This window comes from Arvicola amphibius, chromosome 14 (assembly GCF_903992535.2).
Source record: "Arvicola amphibius chromosome 14, mArvAmp1.2, whole genome shotgun sequence".
Lineage (NCBI taxonomy): Eukaryota > Metazoa > Chordata > Mammalia > Rodentia > Cricetidae > Arvicola > Arvicola amphibius.
In genome coordinates, this window is record NC_052060.1 from 2,725,272 (window position 1) to 2,737,287 (window position 12,016).

Genomic DNA, 12,016 nt, shown 5'->3' on the forward strand with positions numbered 1-12,016 from the left:
GCTCCCCTCTCCATCTGAGCACTCCTCTCATCCTCTCTTTCACGGGGGGGCTTATATCGGCTCTCAAAGCCCCGGATGGAGGGTCAGCGCTGCAGACCACAAGTCACTGCCTCCTGGGGCTCACCTCTTCCCCTCCCACAAAGCGCTCATCCTTTCCTGTGCCTGCATGTTGCCCTTTGGAAGGGAGTTAGAGCTAGGAACCGTGGTGGCTTTTGCGTGTACCTTCTCCACTTTGGGGATGGCAATCCGAAGTCTCCCTCTTAAATGTCAAGGAAACTCCTCGCTTTCTACACAGTCACTTTCTCCAGAATTCCTGCATGACCCATCCTTGGCCCTTCAACAGTGATACCACACCCAAGGACATGATTAGGAAAGACGATGAGTCAACGAGGCCACACCTACACTTAAGACCAGGACTCTATGTGGTATCGTTTTACCACCTGTTTCAAAGCAGGATTCGGAACTGAGCAGTTTTAAAGGCAGTTCAGGGTGACAGCTCCTGCTGTCCTAGAGTCTCAAATGTCTCTGTCCTCAGCTATTGGGCCTTGCCTCCAGGGAAATGGAGTATTCCAGTCTCTGAGGCTGTATACACTCAGGGTGCGGTACTGCTTGGCATATACACGTGGATCCCTGGCTCCCAGCCTTGAAGGTAGGAAACAGTTTTCTGAAGGCCCAGAGAGGCCAGCACAGTTTCACTCTGATCCCAGGATTTGGTGAAGCCAGAGCTGCGGGGGTGGTGGGGAGGTGGGGGGTGGTCAACCAGCCAGGGCGCTGGAGAGGACGCCCAAGCCCACCCTGCCCCCTGCTGGTTCCTTACAGGGTCTTCCCCAGAGGCCCCCTCTGCTCAGCCTCCAGTCCATTCTTTGCTTCTGGTAAATGGGACAGATAACACTGCCTGGCAGGACGGCTGCCACTCCATCTGTTCTGCTTTTCAGTGCCTCGCCCCCGAGTGGGGGTTCTCTAGTGTTCTCCCCTTCTATTCTGTCATCTTGTCTGGAAGGGTTAGCGCCTTTCTCCCCAAACAGAACAAAGTAACGAGGCATATTTAGAAACAATTTTAAGAGGAATGAGTCCAGGTACAGGGGTGGCAGGAGGGGCGGGGCGTAGGTTTAGGGAAAGTGATGTGGACCGCTGCACATATTCCGAGAGTGGAGAGTGGCGTGCCAGGGATGGCATAGACGATGAGTGTACTGGATATGGGTGGGTGAGGAACCTACCCAGTGCCCAAAGTTTTAGTCCTTTGGAAGCACGTGACCAGCACACTGACTGACTTCTCAGACATGTGGGATAATTACTACAAAGTGACCGTTGTTCTGTCCAGTTGGTTTGGTGAGTGGACAGTTCAGGACCGCTCTAAAGGCCTTGGCTTTCCTCCCCAGCAGGCCAAGGCAAGGGAGCAGGTACCAGGCTCTCTGAAGACATGTTCTGCTGCTGCTCCTGGTCTCTCTGGAGCTTGCTTCCCTCAGGACTGTCAAAGCAGGTCCCAGAGGATAGGACAGTGGCAAGTACCCTCACTGTTCTTGTCCCTTACAAGCAAGTCCTTCTTTTCCACTTAATCTCCAACAACAACAACAACAAAATGAAAACTCTGGAGGGTCCTGTGTTCTGTTTGTTTTGGCTTTCCTCCACCCTTGCACCAGCTGCTCCAGACTGGCAGGTCTCCACAGTGGCAGGGAGTTCTGTGGCCATGTTTCCAGGCCAAGGCCGGTCGCCAGCTTACTGGAGCTGGTCACTGATGGGAATCCCCAACTCCTTTCTTCACTGCCCACTCCCAGGGCCACCCTGTCCCAGATTCCCATTGCAGGTTCAACACCTCGGTTTCCACTGTACAAATTATAGAAGCAAGTTCTAAGACGGGGGCACTGTTTGCCTGATATGTTCAACAATACACGGAGAAGCAGAGAAGCGTCGGACAAACTGCTCACTGACCTCGCCTAGCTGGTGACTAATCTGCACAGCAGCAGCTGGCGGGGTCTCCAAGCCTTGGAAAGGCCTGCAGTGGTTCTGCCCTCCAGAGGTGCACCGCCTTTCCAGGTGCTGCCTTCTGATGCCAGGGGTGCTTTCTCTGGGCTGGGAGTTTGGGGAGAGAGGCCTTCTACAGGCAATTTCTTGTTCTAGTAGGAGGTCCCTCCTGCCACCATGCAGAGATGCCCACCAGCGCCCCTGATGGCTGGGAAGTGCACCGAGTACCTGTACTCACTTCACAGTGTTCCTGTGTCCGTCCAGCAGTCCATGGCCTTGGAGCAAAGGAGGAAGGGGTTTGTTCACCTTCCAGGCCTGCTCTGGATCTGTAACTTGGCTCCCACTGGAGTCCAGCTCTGGAAGATTCTTCTGAGACTACAAGCCTAGAATTCTTCACCTAGCTCATGACCGTCAGAGGTTCCTCTAACATCTACCTTCACCAAGTGAGAGACAGAGAGGGAAATGAAGTTCAGAGATCTGCACTGGCAGAAGGGAGTCCTGGAGCTGGGCTCTGGAGAGACCAAGCTGAAAGCTCCCCGGGGAGGCTGTAGGGCCAGCTGAAGCTCTCAGAAGGACACCCTGAAACTGCGATCCTTCCAGGTCAGCTGCTGTCCACATCAGTGGCCGGGTGCCAACTACTGGCCGCACTCCCCCACACCTGTCTCAGCAGTCCTCCACTCTCCCCACACACGGTCAGCCTGGCTGGATGATCTGAGCCCCTCTTCTCACCTCCTCTTCTCCCATGACTTGGAGGCCATAGATAACTCTGTCCCTTTCTTGGCCCCTCCTCCAGCACCCTTCTCAAGGCTCTGAGACCTCTGACTTCTACTTACCAGCCTTGGCTCCCACCATTAGCATTGCCTGGATTAGCTCAGGAGGGGAAGGAGAGCAGCTGGCCCCAGCCTCCAGGCTGCAGGGCTACATGTGAGTGGGTGTGTGAAACAGGCCTTCAGTGGAGTGGGATGGAGCCATCTTCCACCCAGTACTATTGAACCCCAGGGGTCACGGGGAAGAGCTGCAGGCGAGTGAGGCCTCACTTGGAGCTGGGAGCTGAGTGGTCAGGGTGGAGGAAGGTAGTGGCAGTATAGTTCTGGAAGAGAGGCTGCAGGAAACATGCCGATGGTGCCAAAGACACAGACAAAGACAAAGATCCAGAGGAAACAGGCGGTCGATCACCATGGCAACATATTCCAGTCCTCCCTCACCTGGATGGAGGAGATATAAGTGGCTCAGGTATTAGGTCTCATGATGTGGTATGGAGCAGAAAAGTCCCTTCCAACATGTACACACCCCACCCCCTCTTCCTCAAGCAACCCAGAACAACCGTTCACAGCCCCTATCTTGCCTGCTCTTTAGAGCTTTAGCTTCTAGTGCCTCCACAGCCCCCAAGCCCATCCAAACCTACCCATAATGCATAGGATAGCCTATTTTCCTTTGCCCTCCCACACTCCAAAATTCAGGGTTAGTGAGAACTCCAACCTGTCTCCTGGTTCTCCCACTTCCTCAAACAAACCAAGAACACCAACAACAAAAAAAACCCTGCCAAACTCCTACACATATTTCAAAGCCCTAATCAAATATAATCTTTATGAAGGCTTCCCTGATCCTTTTGTTCCCTTGACACTGGGTTATATATTGCCGACGTAATATTTAGACTATGCCATATTGCATCTGTATGTCTGGCCTCCACCAAACTGCAAACTCCTACATTAAAGGGACCCTGATAGCATCTGGGACAGAACTCAGTAACTGGGAACTGCGGGCCCTGAAGCTCTACTTTCATAATAGCTTGGGGCACCCCATCCTGTACAGAGGTCCAGAAGGTGAGAATGGAGCCCAGGTAGGAAAAAATCAGTCAGAAAGCAAATAATAGCCCATGGGGGTTGGGAACCAACTACATGGTCACAGAAAAGCCAGTCTCTCCTCCAGACATGTTCCTCTGGGGCCCAGCAGCTCAAAGGATGGGGAGAAGACAGCTGTGCACCTCCATGTAGCTGGCACTGGATACAACACTGTGGTTTTCAGTCTCTCAGGGAGACGGAGACAATAACCAAAGATTATTCACTGAGAGGGAATGGAAGAATAGAATGGAGAAACAGAAGGAAGATGGGAGCAGGATGTGACCTGGAAACACCTCTTCCAGGAGCCGACACTTAGAGCGAGATCAGATGGGCGTGAAGGAGGCCTTGTCCCAAGGTCACACTGGAGATGTGGGCAGGCAAAGCCAGCAGAGCCCGGCTCACCTTGTTGGTCCCCATGAAAGGCAAATCTGGGGGAGGTCACTAATGAGGCTTGGCAACTAAACGCAACTCGGGGTCCTAGGTTTGGGGGTGATGGTCCTAAGAAGGGCGCTGCTAGGACAACTGGAAAAGCCTGAATGTGGACTTAGCAGAAGTGAAGTGTTGGTGCTCTGTCCAGAAGTCCATCTCGAGCCCGGCACTTCACGGTTGTTTTGGTCGGTTGTTGGCTGCAGTTGGAACTCACATGCGAACTGTGTGACCTCTACCACTGAGCCACATCCCAAGCCCTGAAGCTGAGTCATGCAAGAGAGTACCCTGTTCTTAAGGAGAGACACACTGGAGTGTTTGGGGTAATGGGTTAGTACAGGTTTACTCTTAAACCACAAAGCATAACCAAGCCCTGAAGCTGAGTCATGCAAGAGAGTACCCTGTTCTTAAGGAAAGACACATGGGAGTGTCTGGGGTAATGGGTTATGTACAGGTTTACTCTTAAACCACAAAGCAGAAATTAGTGACACTGAAGGTGGTTTAATATTGTCAGCTTGATGAGATTTTATGAATCACCATGGAAACAAACCTGGGCAAGTCCTATGGGAAGTTTTTCTAGATTGGGTTAATTGAGGCAGATAGCACTATTCCATGGGTTAGGGTCCCAGTCAGAAAAAAAAAAAAAGAAAAAAGGAAAAGGTTAGTTGAGAATCAGTGTTCACCTCCCCTGCTTCTCGACTGTAGGCTCAGTAGGACCTAGGGCTATAAGCCCAAACAAGCCTTGCTTTCCTGAAGCTGCTTTTGGAAATTTCATCACAGCCATGAGAAAACAGTAACTAATACAAAGGTTGTTCAGGGTGGAGGAACCCAGATGCAAAGGCTCCAGGGCAGGAAAAGAGCTTGGCTTGCTTGCGACAACTGAGCGACAGATAAGCCAGTGGCCAGGCAAAGGGGTAGTGTCAAGAGCCTAGGGCGTGGGTTATTTAACTGCAGCAAGGGAAGCTGAATCAGGGAGGGCAATTCCGGTCCACACAGAGCTGAAGCTGACCAGGGTGTTTGCGTTAAGGTTGCAGAGCAATAACAAAGTGGGGAATCATTCTGGAAGTGGTGCTCTGAGGACAGTTATTTTGATAACTTTAATAATGGGGGAGAGAGAGAGAGAAAACTAGGGGCGGTTGGGGGTATAGACCAAGCACTGGATTTTGGATGTGCTGAGTTTTAGATCCTCTGAGGCATCCAAGTAGGTCACTGCCCGCTCAGCACCCTGGCTTGAAACGGAAGGCTACATGACGGACTGCAGCAGGGGTGGAGCCGAGACCCAGCAGCAGCTGAACCTGCACCCTAGTGTCTCCGTTGGCCTCAGCAGCCCCATCCTCTGCCTTCCTCTGAGCTATGAAATGCTCCTGTCTCACGCTTTCCTGCTGTCCAGAGGAAAAGATGTCTGAACTGACTCCCAACAAAAACCACAGTGCCTGTCCTTTCTCCTTCCCCAGCAGGAATGCCAGAATCCCAGAGGAACCCCTTGATGGTCACTATAGCAACAGCTGAGCCTTGGTTTAGGTACCTGAACGCTGATCTCAGAGAAGGCCAGGCGGGACCCAAATGGGAGGTAGGAAGTCAACGCATTGCACCTTCCCCGACTCCTGAATTAGTCTCAAGGAATCCCCTTCTAGGGAGACTGGGGGGGAGGGAGAGCCAGAAATGGATGTGCACAATGGGTCTAGGGAGCCCGAGCCTCTATTCACCCATAAATACTTATTAGCCTCTTTTCAAAATGGACAGTAGAAATGGGACTATATTGATTTTAATTCTGCTCTGTCCACCGGAATCAACCCCATGGAACCTCTAAACTTTCCTTTCCCTGTCTGTCATCATCACTGTCTTCATTTGCCCACTCTGTGGCCCACAAGGACTCATCTCCTTGCACTAAGAGTAACACACTAACAACTTGATGTGCTTTATGTGTCCTACAGGGAAAACTCAGTGACAGCCTCAAGCCCAAAAGAACTTCCCCCTGCCCTAAGATTCCTGGCTCCCTCCCTCACCACACTGATGACATCCCAGCCGATGCATCTCACCCTGAGAACTATTTCCTCGGGGAACCACAAGGTCATCAACTGTATGGTGCAGACTCCAGTGCAGGCAAGTGAGTCTGCTAGCCTATCCCGCAGAGTCTGCCTCGCTCATGTTGCCTCTCCCCTGTACCCTGGCTCTGGGACTCTAAGCAAACACCTACTCCCCGCACACAGGGGCCCTTGCTCCTAGCATGCCTATCTTACACTTCATACTCACGCTCTGGTCGTCATCCTCACTTCGCATGTGGTCTGCAATGAAGCGTACGCCGTCTACTGCCTCTCGGAGGCCGCAACTGCAAGGCCCCACCGAGTGCCCCGGGCCAGCTGCAGGCGTGGGCTCAGCCCCAAAAGCCCCAGCCAAGCCCTTCACTGACGGGGGTTGACAAAACAGGTGCATGGGTCAGCAGCAGGGCCCTCGCGGAAGAAGACCGCGCCTGCGCCTTCGCGTTCCCGCTGGCGCCTCCGCAGGCGCAGGCGCTGACGAGCACAGCGGTGGCGTGGCTGCTGCAGGAAGAGCAGGCGTGGGCAACTTCTCCAGGGAAGACCACCTTGACCCAGGGAGCCATGGTGTGCGTGGTGGCGCGAGCGGTGGTGCACATTGAGCAACACACGCTAGTGACGATGGAGAAGGTGACAAGCACCATGGTGAACATGAGGGTACTTTCCCACCAGCGGAACATCGAGGGAGGTGGAGGCACAATCTTGGAGATAGCAGCAGGAATACCGTGAGCGCCAGCAGCACAGAGATGCAAAGTGTCATCTTCTCACCACAGTCAGAGGGCAAGTAGAAGACCAGGATGGCCAGCGAGGTGATGAGCACGCAGGGGGATAATGAGGTTGATTGTGTAGAAGAGCGGCTTGCGACGGATGATGAAGTCATAGGTGATGTCCACATAGGTGGAGTCGTCTGGGTTCTCGTTGCGCCGTCCTGGCAGCGCAATGATGTCCCACTCCCCACTGGGTGTGAAGTCATCAGGCTGCCACGTCACTTTTGAGGACCAGGGTCGATCTCCGTGCGGTCGTAGGTCCATGAGCGGAACTTCATCGTGCAATTCTGCTGGTCAAACGGGAAGTGCTTCACCTCAATCTTGCACGCACTTTTGTAGATGGCAAGGCGGTAGCCAAAAGATGCTGCACATCATAGGAGCCCACCGCATTGGAATAGAAGGACACCTCGTACATGCCGTCAGCACTGCCAAGGAATAGGGCAGTCAGCCCTGGCTTGAGGGTCTCCACCCCACTCATCAACCCAGCAAGGAGGACCTAGACTAGCGGTGACCCTCTAATACAGATAGGATGGGGGCTTGAGATGGAGCTGCACAGCTGGTGGTAAGAAACAGGTGCCTGTTCAGGAGGCATGCAGCGGTATAGAAGAGGATGATGGGGGTGGGATGCATCTGCTACTTGTCCCGCCTGTGTAAATTGAATCTGAGGGTAAAGGGTGGGGGAAGCCAGAGAGGGTCTGAGCAAGAAGCCCCAGCAATGAGAGTGTATGGGCGCCAGTCCCGTCAGTTAAGGGAGTTGTGTGCCATCAAGGTAAGAAGACTCATTGAAGGGAACAGAACAGAATCTAGGTGACCAGCCTGGTCTACCAGAGCTAGTTCCAGGACAGGCTCCAAAGACCACGAGAGAAACCCTGTCTCGAAAAACAAAACAAAAAAACAACAAAAAAAAAAGCCAGGCGGTGGTGGCGCACGCCTTTAATCCCAGCACTCGGGAGGCAGAGGCAGGCGGATCTCTGTGAGTTCGAGACCAGCCTGGTCTACCAGAGCTAGTTCCAGGACAGGCTCCAAAGACACAGAGAAAACCCTGTCTCGAAAAACAAAACAAAAAAACAAAAACAGAATCTAGGTGAAACGAAGACCCTGCGTTCTTTGTCACCACCACACAGGCTTCCAGAAGTGCCCACTCTTGAATCAAATTAGGCACTGAGAACTGTCAGTCTTCACTTCCCTACCCTCGCTCCAAATACTGGCAACCTAAGTAGCTGGGAGAGGCTTATCAAGTCGCCATGGCTGCCCACACTGCATTCACTAGTTGGGTCTGTTTGTGGTGGATAATGCCTGTCTACAACCTGCCAGGAAAAGCCCCTGCTTCTCACAACAGTGCCTTCCTCTTGGGCCCCTCCTCCATGAGCTCAGCCCCTCCCAAGCACACCTCTGGTCTTTCCTAACCCTTCCTATCACTCCAGGGTCACCTACTTGTTGTATAGGACCACATCTGGGAGCCAGATGTGTTTGGAAGGGAGCCGGACTTTCTTCATATTGTCGAAGTCCTCAGGCTTCCAGGTGAGGGCGATAATCTTCCCACTCCTGGAAAAGAGAGGAGAGCAAGGTACTACCAGCCTCTAGCCCGAAAGGGGACCCAGAGCCAAAGAAAGGTACAAAAGAGAACTCCTATGGCTTGTGGAAAACTTCAAGTCAGTCTTCTCTCCACAGCGACTTCTCTGCTCAGACACAAGTCATGTGATGATGCTTCCCCATGTGGTTTGCACAGCTGAGCCAGGGTACTAGACTTTACATTTCACAAATGTGAAGTGAGTCTTGGGCGTGTTTCATGTGTTTAAAATCAGAGTGAACAGGGATGATTGTGAACACCTGTAATCCCAGCACCAGTGAGGGCAGAGACAGGCAGACATCTCTGTGAGTTCAAGACCACCCTGATCCACATAGTCAGTTCTAGGTCAGTCAGAGCTACACAGTGAGAGCAGATTCTAAATCAATTAATTACAGTGCTGGCAAGTAGCCCAGACAAGGATTCAAACCCAACTATTCAGGACTCCTCGCTGCCAGAGATGGAAAGAGAGAAAGGGGAAGGGCATGTGGGTAGGAAAGACCACTGACCTGGGGTTAGCCAGACATGGTGGTCATGATCTGCTCCCGTTCGTGCTGCAGGAAACAAGGCAGCTGGTGAAAAGGCCCCCAGACCTCAGCCCTTCCGCTGCCCTCTTAGGGTCCCGCTGCCACCACCACCTCTTAGAAGCGCCAGGAGCAAACGCAGGAGCAAACCCTTTCTGGCTGAGCTGACCTGTAGCTGGACAGAGAGTTGGAGAGCCACACTCACCACACTGATAAGCTGGGCCAGGGACACCATGAGCTGAACAGTGACCAGCTCCGAGCCATTCGTGGCTGGACGGATCAGCTTGTTGTAGCGGGAGGGATCCAGGAGGTGCTCCACGAGACGCTCCTCTGTGTCAGTAGCCAAAACCTCTGGGCAAGGCAGGGCAGGAAGCAAGTAAGCAGAAGGGTTCACAAAGGTTCACTTACCCAGGGAGTGGGGTGGTTGATCAATTTCCTCAGCCTAGGAATTATAGCCTCTTTACAACCCTGTGCTTAAGGATATTACAAATGTTCAAATAAGCCCCAGGACCACAGAAGGCCTAGGTTGACTTTCATAGATAAGTCCCTCTCTGAGACCACTCACCTCTAGACTAACCACCCAGTCTGCAAGGATTAGTGGGGACTTGTTTTCCCCAAAAGGTTTCAGAGGGACAGCCTCTGAGGTTTGAGATCTCTGCCTCCATGGGTTGGGGCAGAATAGTAGGGCTGCCTGAACTGTGGGTACAGGTACCCACCCCCTGTCCTGCCATGTAGGTGTGGAAAGTTTGTTCTATTATGCATTGCCTTGTACTGGCCCCTCTCCTCACGCCTCCCTTTCTGTGACCTTCTGATCACCCACAGAGCACCTCCCTTGTCCTTAGTCTGGCATTTTCTACTCTTCCAAGTCTCCTGTCCAGGTGGGAAGTCACTGTTCTCCCCTTCCTGCCATGTAGGGTGACCCAAAATCAGGACCCCCAATGAGGGGAGTGGGAAATGATGGGGAGCCCCGGAGGAAGGCATTAACCCAGGTCATAAAAGTCAAAGGGTATCAAGTCTCTTGTCATCTCAGAATCCTCTCCTTCCTTTCTTCTTCTTTGTGCCTGTTTCTTCCCTGCAATGGTCAGGTTTCCACCTCTCCCTGGCCTCTCGCCTGCGCCTGTGCCTGGGTCTTCTCCCACATCAGTCTTCCAGATGCTCCCTGCTGACCCTGGAGTCGCTCCCCATCCCCCAGCAGGCTCCTCCACCTCTAGACTAGAATTCCTCGTTTTGCCTTTGTCCTGGCAGGGGTGACAGAACTTGGCGTCCTGAGCCACTAGCCGAGGCAGGGTAGCCTGGCCGCCAGTTCTTACCTGAACACCGCCAGAGAAGGCCGAAGCTGAGCAGCAGCGCCATATAGCTGGAGCGCCGGGCCATGCCGCCAGCATAGCGCGGCTTCGCCGCAGACACTAGGAGCTGCAGACGGAGCGCTGTCCGCGGTGCTGAAGCCGCGCAGCCGCCGAATTCCGGGTGGGGCTCTCGGCCTCCAGGACTGACGGGTTCCTAGAACGCAAGGAGGACCCGGCTTCTCGCCGGTGCCGATTCCGGCGGCTCTTCCAGGGAACACAACTGGGACTGCGATGGGAGAAGTCTCCGCCCCGGAGGCGGAAGCGCGGGATCCCAGGGAAAAAAAAGATGGTCCCTGAGTGGGATGCTCTTTGGCTGGGCTGCCTAGGAGGGGTGCGTGTCCGAGGAGAAGCGACCCCTCTCTCTGCTCAGTGGACAAGTTCAAATGCCTCAACTTGGGGCAGGACTTGGCAAGGTTTGAGTAGGGCTGGGAGGGAGCGAGAGTGGGTGGGAGACAAGTAGGTCAGGCTCTCTTAGGGCACGGGGTGGGTGGGGCTGTTTCTAAGGTGACTGTCCTTTATGTTCTTACCCAAACTAATGATTCTGCTCTTCAGAAAAGCAAAGGATGAGACAGAATATGCATGTTAGGACCTGTGACAAAGAAGCAGGGAACAGGAGGCTGGCTAGTTTTAAAAAGCAAATTGCTTTGGAGTTTTGGAATAGAGACCCTTCACCTGTCCCTTTCTCTGCTTCCATAAGTTTCTATAAGGCCAAGATCTTGCCAACCTCTGGGGGGAATCTAAGCTAGAAAGGTCTAGGCCTCCTGAAAAGAAGGTAGCCTTGAAGGTTCTGACGTATGGATAAGCAGCCAATATCAATGGTCCCTTCCACTGCAATCGTCTTCTGTGTTTTGGGGGAGATCAGGAGATCATTTCACAGAGAAAAGAATGGAGCAAACACAAAGGAGAGCAGAGATGAGAGCGATGTCAAAACTCAATGACATCTTTGATCTTGAAAGCCCTGAACTTTTAGCTACTGAGCCCATATAGGACCCCTTTCTTCTTAGCAGATCAGTGGTCACTTTCAACCAAAAAGACTCCTGTCTGAAGCAAACTTAGCAGGCAGCAAGGCTTCTTTCATTCCATCAATGCCTGATCCCCAACCTCACCTGGGCATACCGTCCTGCGCTCCACACTCAGCTATTGGCAATGTCTTCAAGATCCTTGGATATTTTACCCTTCCAGCCCTTGGCCTTTTAAACATATAGTTCTCTTCAGCTTTTTTATCACCCCGCTGCCCCCAACTCCTTCTGCTTAAACTTGAGTGCTCACAGGAATTTCAGTTCCTTGGGAAATTGACTGAGCAAGGATTGAGTTAGGTACTTTGTTAGGCTTTTCCTAACTAGAGTAGGAACTAGCATAGGGCCTGGCTTAAGATGAGGGCTTAGCCAGAAAATGATAATGCATGACAGACATGTTTTATTATGTATGGGAAATTCCTGTCTATAAATCCGAACAATTGCTCGGATTTGGGGAGTCCGGGAGTTAGTGATCCAGCTTGGTGACAGAGTGCTCACCTAGCATGTGCATAGCCTTAAATTCAATCCCCA

The 12,016-nt window shown here is 52.6% G+C and overlaps 1 protein-coding gene across 1 annotated transcript; it reads right to left on the reverse strand.

Annotated features, from left to right (window-relative positions):
• Positions 1-2,995: 2,995 nt before the first annotated feature.
• Chrnb2 (cholinergic receptor nicotinic beta 2 subunit) lies at positions 2,996-10,497 on the reverse strand. The gene is given in 17 exon segments (XM_038311899.1): positions 2,996-3,073; positions 3,075-3,167; positions 6,483-6,640; positions 6,643-6,802; positions 6,805-6,921; positions 6,923-6,962; positions 6,964-7,091; positions 7,093-7,240; positions 7,242-7,267; positions 7,269-7,376; positions 7,378-7,401; positions 7,403-7,457; positions 8,467-8,558; positions 8,560-8,577; positions 9,109-9,153; positions 9,329-9,474; positions 10,434-10,497. Coding segments are annotated over 17 exon segments (1,500 nt in total).
• Between the last annotated feature and the right edge of the window lie 1,519 nt (positions 10,498-12,016).